General features: G+C 38.8%; 1 protein-coding gene across 1 annotated transcript in view; it reads left to right on the plus strand.

The window, feature by feature from the left end:
* Nucleotides 1-14560, plus strand: part of LOC149802625 (uncharacterized) — a 50714-nt gene that overhangs the window by 7101 nt on the left and 29053 nt on the right. Inside the window, exons 2-4 of the mRNA XM_089951946.1 lie at nt 366-1516; nt 4142-4290; nt 12179-12310. Coding sequence (XP_089808072.1) covers nt 421-1516; nt 4142-4290; nt 12179-12310 — 1377 coding nt within the window. The 5' untranslated portion in view covers nt 366-420. The remainder of the gene's footprint in view (nt 1-365; nt 1517-4141; nt 4291-12178; nt 12311-14560) is intronic.

A 14560-nucleotide genomic window follows, 5' to 3' on the forward strand; every position in this document is an offset into this window, starting at 1 on the left:
ACCATTCAACATTTTTATGTGTGCCCTATCTCCTTAATTGCTACCTAACCTTGCAATTGTAAAATTTCATCATTTTATCTGATTTTTGCCTTCACTTTCCATTCTTTTAACGACTATAGTTAACAAAAGTATTGTTAAAATATTGAGCAGTAGAGTTCACATTGATCAAAAAAAGCAGTGTTATGCCAGTTTCTTTAAGAAAGGATTGTGCACCCAAAGATATGTTGCTAATTTTAGTGCTCATGAGGACATCCATCTGGCTCAGTCATTGCATGTTGCCCTTCATGTACATTCAAAGCAACTTCATAGCTAGGTATCAAATAAGATTGTGCAGATATTATCAGTGTTTATAATTGTCATTTCAGATAACAGATATGATCATCTCCACTTGGTGAAAACATTTTTTCCTCTGGATTAGTCATGCCGGTCATTTTGAACCAGTGTTCTGATTTGGATGCAGATTCTGACAAGATCTCTTCCTCAGCCTCTGCAGATTATTCATCACAGAGTCTTACTGTGTTACCTGCAGAGCTGCTACAGAATCAGAGTATCTCTCAGCTTTACCTAGACTACAACGATCTTGTCCTTTTACCAGAAAATTTCTGGTCTTGCTTTCCTTTATTAGACCTTTTTTCAGCAATTGGTAACAATCTGACAAGTCTTCCAGATGAATTTGAGAAAGTGCCAAACCTTTCAGAAGTATATCTTAATGAGAACAAACTTGAAAGTTTACCTGATTCAATTTGTAAGTTAAGACATTTGAAATGCCTCAAACTTACTGGAAATTTATTAGTTACGTTACCAAAAGACTTTGGTGAAATTAGCTCCCTTGAAACCCTCTGTCTTGAAGAAAATAAACTGACAAAGCTGCCAGGAACCCTGGGATTGCTGGGCAGTCTGCAGCGCCTTGAACTTGAGTCAAATAACATATCAGAATTACCATTGGGAATAGGCAGATTGCTAAGTTTGGAAGTTTTGAATCTGAGTAACAACAAATTAGAGGAGCTTCCCGATACATTTGGGGATATGCCAAAGTTAAAAATTGTAGACTTATCATCAAATCACATTGAATTCTTGCCCTCAAGTTTTGAATCAGTTCATACCTTACAAAAATTATACACAGACAGTAATGTGCTACGGACACTACCAGATTGGCTATCTGATTGTAAACAGTTGTACGAGGTTTCTGTACGAGACAATCAGTTACATGGTCAGCCATTGACTGAAAAGTTTGGGCAAGTCTGTCGGAAACTGAAAATTTTAAACCTTGCAGGAAATTTTATGTCCAAGCTACCAGATTCATTGGGAGAGTTGTGTGATTTGGAGTACCTTGACCTTGGAAGTGTCATCGGAGAATTGGAAAGACGGCACTTTCAGAATGGGAATTGGTTAACATATCTGCCAGAATCTGTGTGCCATTTGATTAAGTTACAGAGGCTCCATTTGGATGAAAATCAGCTGTATGAACTTCCTACAAGCTTTGGCAAGCTGACTACACTTGACACACTAGATTTAGGTACGTATTAAATGGAGATCATTTTTATTTGTTCTTGCTTGTGTAAGCATAGCCTAGACATTATTATTGCTTATCCAACATATTTGTTGTACTTACTGTATTTATTATTGTTGTTCTTACTCAGTTTATTACTGTTGTTCTTACTGGATGTTGTATTGTTGTATTTACTGAATTTATTATTGTTGTACTTAGTGTAAGTATCAATGTTACTTTTGGTATTGAATTCCTTCTTTTCAAAAATGGGACTGTCATGGAACAGTCATATACAGTTTTGGGACTTGAGGGATGCAATTATCTCATGGTGCTATTCACTGGTAGCAAGTAAATCTCAGTTAGTGATTTTTTAAGTTTTTGTTATTGTTGTGAACATGATAGGATTTCGTCAGTTTCTGCTAAGTGATTGATGCTCAATTTATAATCAGTTAATTTTCTATAGGTTGTCTTGCCAAAACACTGGACATTTAGTCTGTTAGGTTTGTCTTGCCAAAACACTGGACAGTTAGTCTGTTACGTTTGTCTTGCCAAAACACTGGACAGTTAGTCTGTTAGGTTTGTCTTGCCAAAACACTGGACAGTTAGTCTGTTAGGTTGTCTTGCCAAAACACTGGACAGTTAGTCTGTTAGGTTTGTCTTGCCAAAACACTGGACATTTAGTCTGTTAGGTTTGTCATGCCAAAACACTGGACAGTTAGTCTGTTAGGTTTGTCTTGCCAAAACACTGGACAGTTAGTCAGTTAGGTTTGTCTTGCCAAAACACTGGACAGTTATTCTGTTAGGTTGTCTTGCCAAAACACTGGACAGTTAGTCTGTTAGGTTGTCTTGCCAAAACACTGGACAGTTAGTCTGTTAAGTTGTCTTGCCAAAACACTGGACAGTTAGTCTGTTAGGTTGTCTTGCCAAAACACTGGACAGTTAGTCTGTTAGGTTTGTCTTGCCAAAACACTGGACAGTTAGTCTGTTAGGTTGTCTTGCCAAAACACTGGACAGTTAGTCTGTTAGGTTGTCTTGCCAAAACACTGGACAGTTAGTCTGTTAGGTTGTCTTGCCAAAACACTGGACAGTTAGTCTGTTAGGTTTGTCTTGCCAAAACACTGGACATTTAGTCTGTTAGGTTGTCTTGCCAAAACACTGGACAGTTAGTCTGTTAGGTTTGTCTTGCCAAAACACTGGACAGTTAGTCTGTTAGGTTTGTCTTGCCAAAATACTGGACAGTTAGTCTGTTGGGTTTGTCTTGCCAAAACACTGGACAGTTAGTCTGTCAACTACTCATACTACAGAGATCTCTGCAAGCATTTCCAGCACATTCTAGACCATACAATATTAGTCTTGGACCCAGGGTTCTCTATAGGATTTTGAAAGTTTCATTTCAGGACTCTATCCATGAAAAAATTATAATTATTTGAACTCCATTTGATAGCGTGCACACTGTATGATTGATATTTGCTTTATAGAAATGGATTAAATAAAATGAATTTTGCCAACAGTTAAGTTATATACCAAGGATTTTGCTGACGGAATTTTCACGCTTCCAGAATTAAAAGTGCCAACTTTTTACATGGATTTAGGTGATCTGGAGAACTTTGGGACCCCCCAGTGTTCTAAGACTACATCATGTGGACTTAACATCTAGCCCAGGACCATCAGTTTCTAAAACTGAATCCTGTTCAATAAAACATTTTCCCTGACAGGTCATAAGAAGAATAAAGAAACTAAATGGGGAAAACAAGATATAAAGCACTTTCATAGTCAGAAGTGAAAAAGTTAAAGTAAACAAAAATGAAACCAAAAGGTGAAAATTCTTCTAGTCAAAAACATTTAATCCATTAAAATTTTATTGACTTACCTCGAATGTAATTGTATTTATGTCCACTTATGGACTTCAGATTTCACACCAGGATTTGCACTTTTCCCATTAGGACTTCCCATTAATGAAGTCTAAGTGACCATATTTTCCTACTTAGTTTCTTTATCCTTTTTATGACTAGTTGGCACTTTTGATGGATTTGCATGATTTTACTTGGAAAAAAGGTATTTGGTTCCTTTCTTCTTATCCAAGTACTGCGATCATTACTTGAACATCAGAGGCAGTGCCTTAATGTTAGGAGTGTGGTTTAACCTCATACAGGGAAGAATTCATATTCTATTGATCATGGTACATGTAGGATGCTCAACATTGCCTCCTCTTAATATTAATGTGATCAGGAAAGGTATTGAAAATGAAAGCTTGTTGTTTACTAAATTACATTTATTTGAGAATACTTACCTGATGACATTACTATTTAACCTTCTGACACCTCAAAGTGCAACCATCCTCGTTAAGGTATCACACAAGCTAGCATTTAGTAAGCAGTCATAGCTACCTAGCAGTGGTGAAGGGAGGTAAGGGGAAAGATTGGGAAATGTTTCATCCCATCATCTATATGGTACATGGTTGGAAAGATGAATTGTCCTTCCACAGTTGCACAATTAAAGTGTTTGTGAAGTTAATGTGATTGGGTAAGAATTCTCAGGTAAACATAATTTACTAAAATATTTGCTATCTCTGTACAGTTGAATGTCCATATTCAGTATTTCAGCTAGATGTTTGCCTTTGCTTCACACAATTGTTTATTTTGTCTTTTTCAGGTCAGAATTTATTACATGAGCTTCCAGAGTCCTTTGGTGATCTTAGATCCCTGAGAATATGCTTGCTATCCAAAAATCATATTCAGCTGTTGCCTAGCAACTTTGGAAATCTTTCCAATCTGGAGGAGTTAAGGCTAGATGATAATGAGGTATAGTATATTATGCATTTTTTAGCATGTTTGAGATATTTTTAAAAGTCACCTTTCTAAGTTCCACATAATATTCCATCATCCAATTTTCAAATGCCTATCTTACCTTGGAAATGGAATTTTAATTCTAAACTGCATTGTTATATTCCAGTCCACTTAACAATGGCAATCCATGGGAAAAGACAAAATCCAGGTTCACTTTTTAAAATATGTTTTTTTGAACAAATGTGCACAGAATATTATTATTACTATTAGTGTTGGCATCCATTAGTCTCAAGAAAGATTATGGAAGTGCGCCCATGAGAGATATTCCCGGTTGGTGGTTGTGCAGCGTCTGCTGTGGCTATGGAGCCCAACACGGGAGTGGCAGTCCTTGCTATGCTTGACGGTTGAGTCTGGTGTGGGTTGGAGCTGCAGCTTCTTGCTCTGAGATTGCTTTTAGTCAGCTAGCAAGCATAGCTTGTCCTCACCGGTTTTCAGGCCAGTAATCAGGGCATGTCACCGGCTGGACCTGTCTAGAGCAGGCTCTTCCCAGGTGTTGACATCGATGTCAAGGGTTTTCATGGCACGCTTGCATACATCCTTGAAGCGGAGATGTGGACATCCGATTAACCTTTTGGCAGAGGCAAGTTTCAAATAAAGGTCTTTGGGGACCCGTCTGTCATCTATCCGATGTAGATGGCCCAGCCATCTGATGCAACATTGGCGGAAGAGTATGACCATGCTGGGAACCTTGGCACATTCAGGCACCTCATTGTTTGTTACTTGATTGCTTTATGTGATCCTGAATATATGTTGGAGGCATCGCATGTGACAGGTGCTCATTGTTTCCTCTTGTTAGGTGTATAGAGTCCAGGTTTCACTGGCATACAGGATAGTGCTTAACATGCAGGCACGGTACTCAGAGATCTTAGTGTTCAGGGTCAACATGCTGTTGTTCCACACTCGCTGCAACAGCCTGGAGAGAGTTTTTGATGCTTTTCCAATCCGCTTGTTGAGCTCAGCATGGAGCGCGAGGTTGTTGGTGATGGTAGAGCCAAGGTATGTGAACTGACTGACTACCTTAAGTTTGTAGTTGTTGATGATGATGTTTGGGGGATCCGAGTCCTGAGCCATCACATTTGTTTTCTCTTTTTTTAGGCTGATGGTCAACCCAAACTCATCGCATGCATTAGTAAAGCAGTCCATCAGGCGCTGTAGCTCAGCTTGTGCTAGTGCAACATAGTGACCCCTGTCCCTAAGGAAAAGGGATGTAAGTTATGTCTCTTCTAAAAGATGAACTTTTTCTTTGATTCAGAGGCAAATAAATAAAAATATTGAACTATACCTGTCACACTGGCACATTTCTGCTGCATTAATATGACTTGTTTTACAATCGTCCAGCAAACTAATTGCTTCTACCCACAACCATAATGACAAAAACTGACTCATTTTCAAATAGTCAACATGACTGGAGATACAAGTAGAAGTGAGGCAAGAAATGTTTGCACATCGATTCACACAATATTCCTTTATTTAAAGATTGCAAAAATTCAGTTTGCAGAGACTAATCGGTCACTGTAGATGCACTCCAGTGTCTACGTAAGGCAGAGAATGGATCACTTGGCTGCTGACTGTTAAAGGCAGGTGACCATCACATGCAGGCCATTTTTATAGGATATTTGCTTGGTGGAAATTAAATCGCTATTGTGAACAGGTGACCGCCAAGTAAAGGTGACAGTTAGGATGGGTTTTACTGTAGTTCCAAATTCTTTACACTGAAACCTTTCATTTAAGTTAGATTAAATATAAAAGAGATATTTGAGCATATATGTATCTTATGTAAAATTTGCATAAGTTACCTGACCGCTCCGATGGCCTAGTGGTTAGAGCATCTGCCATGGATGCAGGAGGTCGTGGGTTCAGTCCCAGGATGAGTCATACCAAAGACTTTAAAAAATGGTACTAACAGCTGCCTCAGTTGGCGCACAGCATTAAGAAGTTAGTGTTAGGACTGGTCAGCCTGGTGTCAGGATTATGTGACTGGGTGGGACATCATGCTACATGTCTGTGGCATGATACCCCAGTGCTTAGACATCACTATAAAATGCCACACTGCAGACATTGTAGCGATATGACTGAAAAATTGTTAAAGCTATGTACAAAATCCAAATCACACACACACATAAGTTACCCCAAGTAATTATTTTCTGCATTAATGGTTCTTTCAGGCATGAAACAGTGTTGATTGAATATTGGCAAGGAGAGCATGTGGGGATATTGCATTTCTCCATCATATACATTACCTGTTCACATTGACATTAGGAAAATACTGCTACCTCAAATTCCAGCCCTCCTTGAAAGATGAAAAATGTATTTCCATCTATATATCATTTAGATGAAGGGAAGTAACTCTTACAGATTAACTTCCTATGTTCCCTCTGGGTGGCTACCTTAATCCAGATGTTTAACTGTTTAAACTTTACATATGCAACTGTGAACAGTGCCTCTGAAGAATTCACTGCAATTTATTTTTTTGAGTAATTGGTGGCTATATTACCCTAACTTTTACAGCCAAGGTTTGTCCTCTCTCATGCTTCCTGACAACCATCAATCACTTACCATCCCTTTCAGCTGGTGGTGAACCTTCTGTGGGCACCAGACTCCTTCTGTTTCACCAGACTTTAGTCAACCTATTTCTTCTTTAAATACATTACCCAGTCATGATACCTTAGGAGAACTACTACCTCATAAATCCAGCCATCCCAGGTTAAAAACTTTTAGCTAAAAAGCTAAAGTTATCAGCCCACCTAGGTGGCAGTTGGACAGAATGATCTCCCCTTGGTACAGGAATGGGTATGTATGTGTGTGTGATTTGGATTTTTAATGTAGCTTTAGCAATTTTTCAGGCATTTCACTACAATGTCTGCATTGTGGTAGTTTTTTAAAGTGATGTTAAGCACTGTGGCATCATGCCACAGACATGTAGCATTTTGTTCCACCCAGTCACATTATCCTGACACCAGGCCGACCAATCCTAATCCTAACCTCTCAATCTAGTCTTATGACTTGGCCAGGGTTCAAACCCATGACTTCCTGCATCTGAGGCTCAACTTGATCTGGTAGGACCTATAGCCATGGTGCAACAAGTCATCTTTCCAGATCATTTGAAAGCTTAATAAGATGCGGCTTCACGGCTTCCACTGGACTTGCAGTATGGTAGTTGTTCTTTTCGAAGTTGTTCCCTTCCATATGGAGTCTTCTCCAGTTGGGTTATCTAGAAGATGTCTTGCAAGCTTTAGGGGACCAGAGATGGCGTCTGTGGGGTAAGGGGATGAATTTCCCTCCACCTCTTACTTATTCTACTAAGGTATTATGATTGGGTAACATATCTAAAGAAGAAACAAAAAATTTCTACTAAAATATGTTTCTTCAAGAATAATTACCCAATCATAATACACATACACCCTCCAAGCCTCCCAGCAGTTACATCCATATTGAGAGCATGGCTTCTGCTCCAGTAGTAACTCAGATAGTCATGGGATTTGGTGCCAATCCCTATACCAAGGGGAGATCACTCTGCCCAACCACCACCTAAGTGGTCAGATAAAATTTAGCTTTTTAGCTAAAAGTTTTTAACCTGGGAGGTCTATATTTGCGAGGTAGTAGTAGTAGTAGTTTTTTTAAGGTATTATGATTGGGTAAATATTCTTGAAGAGACATATTTTGCTAGAAAAAAATTGGTTTCTGACAAACAATTGGGTAATCCTAGTTGTTTTAGAGGGGCTCCAGATCTTAATCAATGAGCCCCCTCCACTTTTATTCGCCCCCTTCATGACAGAGACCACAGTTGATCCCATGAATGTGAACATTTTATGGAAAAGATAGAGTAATCTACAACCTTTCGTAGACTTGAGCAGACTCAGTCAGTTTATTACTGCCTGAAGTTCAACGTTGAGATGGCAAGGTCTAGTATGCATTCGGTCTCAACCTGTAAGACAAGTATTTCCTTGTTCCTATTCTTATGGTATCAGACAACTGCCTTTTCTACTGCAGAGTAGTGTACCAATTCTGCACCCATCCATATAGCCTCAGTCTTAGCCCTTGGGCCTTCACTAAGACATTGGGCTGCGCCTTATCCCACTTCAGGACATATTCCTGTATAGAAATGGCCACATACCTGGACACTACAGAGCAAAAGCATTTGATATGTTTGGTTTTGGTTCACAGTTTGACAACTATCTCTAACTTATCCACTGTTTAGGGTGGATAGTTGGTGTGGAGAAGACTGATCTTGTCAATTCTCAAACTTGGTTTCTTCTAGGTATGGTGTCTCTAAACCATATCGGGCTGGTTCATCTTCCTCCCAAATGCATGAATTTTATCACTCATGCATTGGATGAAGGCAGCTGCTAGGACATTCATTTTGATGAGGGAGTGTCTTCAGCTTCTCTGCTTTCTCAATGCAGACCTAATATATGTCAGCCACCTTAACATGTTCCTTCAGCAGATGGCCCATCTCAATGAAGTGGCAGACCTAATATAGGTCAGCCACCTTAACATGTTCCCTCTGCAGATGGCCCATCTGGCTCATTGGCACTCAGTATTGAGATGCTTAGATCACCAGATTTTGATCTTGACCAAAATCAAACCCATTCATGTTTAATGGCAAGACACTCAGTGGCTAGAAGTCACAGTCTGTCCAGATGCCAGTTCGGTTGTTGGTGAGCACAGCCACCTTAACATGTTCCCTCTGCAGATGGCCCATCTGGCTCATTGGCACTCAGTATTGAGATGCTTAGATCACCAGATTTTGATCTTGACCAAAATCAAACCCATTCATGTTTAATGGCAAGACACTCAGTGGCTAGAAGTCACAGTCTGTCCAGATGCCAGTTCGGTTGTTGGTGAGCACAGCTGCTTCCAGATTTTGTGATGATCAGTGGGGAGTCAACACTGCAAGAGAAGGCACTCCACTTCAATAATCTGGAGATAAAGGTCAGTCTCAGTGCCTCACACTCCTGGATGAAAGACATCCAGAGGAAGATGTTTCTGATAATGTCAGACTCTTAAGTCATAGTGAACTACCTCTTCAAGCAGTTGGGGATCAGATCACCAGACCTTTACATTATGGTATGGGAATACGTTCAGTAATATGTACCATGCAGGCCTGGCCGGTGGCCTAGTGGTTAGAGCCTCGGATGTGTTAGGTCATTGGTTCGATCCTCGGCCAAGTCATACCAAAGGCTTTAAAAAATGGTACTGACAGCTGCCTTGCTTGGTACTCAGCATTTAGAGGTTAGTGTTAAAACTGGTCAACCTGGTGTCAGGATAATGTGACTGAGTGGGACATCATGCTACATGTCTGCGACATGATGCCTCATTGCTAGACGTCACTATAAATTGCCACACTGCAGACATCGTAGCGATATGACTGAGAAATTGTTAAAGCTAAGTTAAAAGTCCAGATCACACACACACACATTAAGTACTGTACATGTATATAAAAAAAATCCATGAATTCAAATATAGATCACATGTTAAACAATTCATGTTTCAGTTGCATCCCATTAGAAAACACAAATAGCACATACATAAAAATGGTAGTCCTTATTAGATCTATATCCGATAGATACTAAAGAGTTCACATGATGTTGATGCCAGTAGCATCTAGATATAGTTATTTACATGCTACATGTACTTAAACTGGCCTCAATTTCGATCAGTTGGAGACAGCTATCATCTTGCAAAGGCTACCCAGGGGATGAGGCTATTCATAAGGAAATGAAAAGATGTGAACAAATTTTAAAGTTTTAGAAACATCATTGCGAGATACCCCATCTTTAATAAACTTATTATCTATGGTTGCAGAATATTGGAAATACAATTTACGTTTTATGCCATCACTGCAAAAAGGAAATATTCATGGCACAATAAACGTATTCCAGTTACTTTAGAAAATGCAAGAATCCATCAGATTCCATTGCTTTTATTTAAGTATGGTGATAATTTCCTTTGATGAAAGGTTCTTTGTTTTTATTGAAGATTGTAGTCAGCTTTCTATGACAAAGGGTGCATGTCCTATTGAAGTCACTACTAAAGGACAGTTTTGGGGAACAAACAAATGCTCATTTATTATTTGTAGCAGCAACATCAGATAATTGTAGAACATTGATTGGGACTGAATGTTTTTTTATTTGCTTGGTCTTTATACAGAATGATCAGTGTTTCAAAGGTAATCAGTTTTCTTTGAAGTTTCAGCAAAATTATTTTTTCTGTGTACATTTTAAAAAAAATGTAATTGGCCATCATTTGATCGATTGTACCAGTTACTGTTCCTGCCTTCAAAGGTTGGTCAATTGTAGCTAGTTCAGTAGCATGCCTATTGGATAGACCAACAAGTAGATGTTCACTTTTTTTTGTTGTTGACATTTCTGTTAGTGGAGAGATGTTGCCTTCCATTCATATATCAGAAATTTAGAAAAAAAGGTCAACAGCCACACCATGATTATCTTGTATTAGAACTCATATGCAATCTTTTCCCCTGAAGGATAAATAATTTTTCATACTTGCAAGAAAGATCTTTTTTGTGTATGAGAAAATTACATGTACATGAAATTTTGGGAGCCACACCACAATCGTGTCATATCTGAATTTCTGTTATTACGGAGGGTGCTATAGCAGGGTCACACTGTATTGAAGTCGTGCTTGCTCACCTTGTTCCCAGAATAGAACATCTGCTGGGTCTTGATGTGTCTCAACTCGTCAAAGTTCAAGCCCTATCTTCTATCTGACTGAAGCAGTTGTGATGCAAGACTTGCTTCACATTAGCCCTAGCTTCTTCTTGCAGCATGAGTTGTGATGCAAGACTTGCTTCACATTAGCTCTAGCTTCTTCTTGCTGCATGTGTTGTGATACAAGACTTGCTTCACATTAGCTCTAGCTTCTTGCAGCATGAGTTGTGATACAAAACTTGCTTCATATTAGCTCTAGCTTCTTCTTGCAGCATGAGTTGTGATACAAGACTTGCTTCACATTAGCTCTAGCTTCTTCTTGCAGCATGAGTTGTGATACAAGACTTGCTTCACATTAGCCCTAGCTTCTTCTTGCAGCATGAGTTGTGATACAAGACTTGCTTCACAATAGCTCTAGCTTCTTCTTGCTGCACAAGTGAGCAGCATGTGTTGTCCATGAATCTGAGCTTTATGCATTTCCATTCCAACAGCTCAGTCATACTAATGATGTGACCTGGTTTTGTGTCTAAAAACAGATTACTGTCAATGGATACACAACAAATATCTATGCTCTTCCTACCAATTAAAGCAAGACATAATGCCACAAACACTGACTGCATGGATAGAGGGAGTTATTAGATCTGTGTACTCTGAACTATCACAGGATTAAGTATGTCCTATGAAGATTTTTGTTCTTGAAATACAAGAGATTTCCACAAGCCTGGCATTCAGATGAATGTCTGAATTTGAGACATAGTTGTTTCAGTCAACTCGCATACCCAGTCTACGTTCTCCAGTTTCTGTTTGTATGACATGGCCATGGAAAAGGAAAAACAGTGTCTTGTCAGGCCATTGGTAGCCACCCAGACAGTTTCCAGGCCCAAACAATGGAGTGATCAAACAAAGGTTTCTCTCCTTTTACAAATTTCCAAAAAGAATTTGTGTTGCTATTGTGTTGTTATTTTTATGTGGGGATCTTGTATAACCAGCTGAGATGTTACTGCTCCAAAGGAATTGTTGTGAGAGTTAATACTTGTGTTTTTCAAGGGATTACCATAATCATCACTTGGTCAGATATGTTGATTTGTTAAGAGAAGAAAAGAGAGCATTTTTACTTATTGACCTTTTATTCTCTGCATATGCTTTTACGGTTGGCAAATTGTTGCTTTTTGCAGATTGTTGAGTTACCAGAGTCCATTGGTAACTTGTCCAAGCTGAAGACTTTAGACCTGTTCCGCAATAAGCTGACCAAGATACCTCCACAGCTGAAACTGCTGAAGAACCTTGTCAGACTCGACTTAGATGCAGTCAGTATATTTTGCACATATTACCTATAAAAAGCAGGCACCGTTATTTGCTATTGATATCTATCAGAGATTTATTTAGTATCAGAAACAAATAGCTGGCAGATTTCAGAATGGCTTGAATAACCAGATCTTTATAAAATCACATAATATGTTTTGATGTTGTCCATGCATCCATCCATCTGTACTGGAATCATTTTTGCACAGTAATCCAAATTATTTACCATGTATAGTTTTCAGACTTTGTGCATGGTTTGCACTTGGGGTAAGGGCGAAACCCTTTTTTTTGGATCGATGATTGAGATCGCTATAGGAAAGAAAAAAAGGGTTGATGCACAATAACTCAGGTCCTCCACCATCAATACTTACCAAATTGTGGATGGCTTGCAAAGGAAAAGTTGTAAGGCCATAATACAGTGACTGAAAGACAACAAAATTAATGTTTTCTGCACAATAACATTAGTACTAAACTTCTTCACATACCTGGATCAACCTTTGTTGATGGCTTGCACTTGGGGGTATGGAAGAAACCTGTGTGTTTCAGGGTCAAAAGGTTGATGGATGAGGTCACTGATGGAAAGATATTTTTGAGAACAAAAGTTCTTTGCAATCTGTTGTTACCAAATTTTGTGGATGGCATGCACCTGGGTTAAGGAAGGATCCTATCAAGTTTGTTGTTAAAAAGTGGAAGGTGAAGATCGCTGTGACCGAAGGAAGACAAATGGTTTCTACACCATAACTTGAGCATTCCAGCATATAAAGTAAACAAACATCAAGGACATCATGCACTTGGTGTAAGCAAGAATTCAACACATTTTGGAGTCAAAAAGTCATGGTCAAGGACACATCTTACCTCTATCCACATGAGGTTGAGACCCTTCTTGACCAACATGATTGTGTGAGAAAGCTTGACAGTAGCTTCTCATGGGTTCTTGCCAATGTCTTCCCAGGTTCTTCCTCCACCAGATATATTTGCTGCCATATATAGCCTATCATGTGCTGAAAAATGGCATTAAACAAAACAAAACAGCAAATCTGCAAACTGTCCCAATTTATCCAGATTTGTGATTTATACCAAAAAATATGTATTCTTGCAAATTCCAGGTTTGTTGAGTAAATTTCTATCATTTTCAGTCAAATTCGGTTTTTCTGTCAAATTGGGTAGTTAGATATTCTTCATTTCCAGTATCAACAGCCACCATTGTGAACTTGATTTGACACATGTTTGGTTTGCTCATTATTCATTTTATTATAATGAATAATTTTTTTAATAAAAAAAACATAATTTTAACAATGAACATTCACGTAAGAAAGTTTAAATGTAAAGGCTGCTTCGGAAAGGAATACACTGAGGAATTTCTGTTCATTCGGTCCATTTCAAAAGACAATACTTATGATGTCATTCTCTCCCTCAAAACTATGCAACTGCTCTGGAGGCCTAAAAGTTAGAGCATCTGGATGAATCATACCAAAGACTTATAAAAATGGTACTAACAGCTGCCTTGCTTGATTCTCAGCATTGAGAGGTTAGTGTGAAGACTGGTCAGCCTGGTGTCAGGATAATGTGCCTAGTTGGGACATCATGTCACATGTCTGCAGCATGATGCCCCAGTGCTAGACATCACTATCAACAGCCATACTGCAGACATCGTAGCAGTATGACTCATATTGTTAAATTGTTAAAGCTATGTTAAAAATCCAAAAACACACATGCACACACAAACCTGCCACGTGAAAACCTGTCTGAGATAGAGTTTTCGTTTAGTTGGCAGGTCTGAAATGAAAAGAACCAAATAAATCAACCACATACCTGAACCAAACTTTGTGGAAAGTTTGCACTTCCTATAGAGCAGAAGCTTATTGGTATTGGGGTCAATAGGTCAAAGGTCAATGTTACAATGACTGAAAAAAGAACAATGTATTCCACGTAATAACATTAGTTCCACATCACAGACCTGAACCAAACTTCCTGGATGGCTTGTACATGGGGTAATAACAAAGTTTATCATTTTCAGGGTTAGAGTTTAAGGTCACTTTCACTAAAAGAAGAATAGTTTCTGCACACAGATTTCAGTTTATTACCTTATATCTGTAACAAGTTAATGGTTGAATTAGATGTTGGGTAACAAAGAAACTTATTTATTTCAGGGTCAAACAGTTTTCTTCAGCACAGATCTGGACCAAATTTAGTGGATAGTTTGCACTTGGATAAGAACAAACACTGTCAGTTGCAGGGTGAGAGGTCAAGGTCAC

This window comes from Sinohyriopsis cumingii, chromosome 3 (genome assembly GCF_028554795.1).
Source record: "Sinohyriopsis cumingii isolate HCF-2022 chromosome 3, ASM2855479v2, whole genome shotgun sequence".
In the NCBI taxonomy this organism is placed as follows: domain Eukaryota; kingdom Metazoa; phylum Mollusca; class Bivalvia; order Unionida; family Unionidae; genus Sinohyriopsis; species Sinohyriopsis cumingii.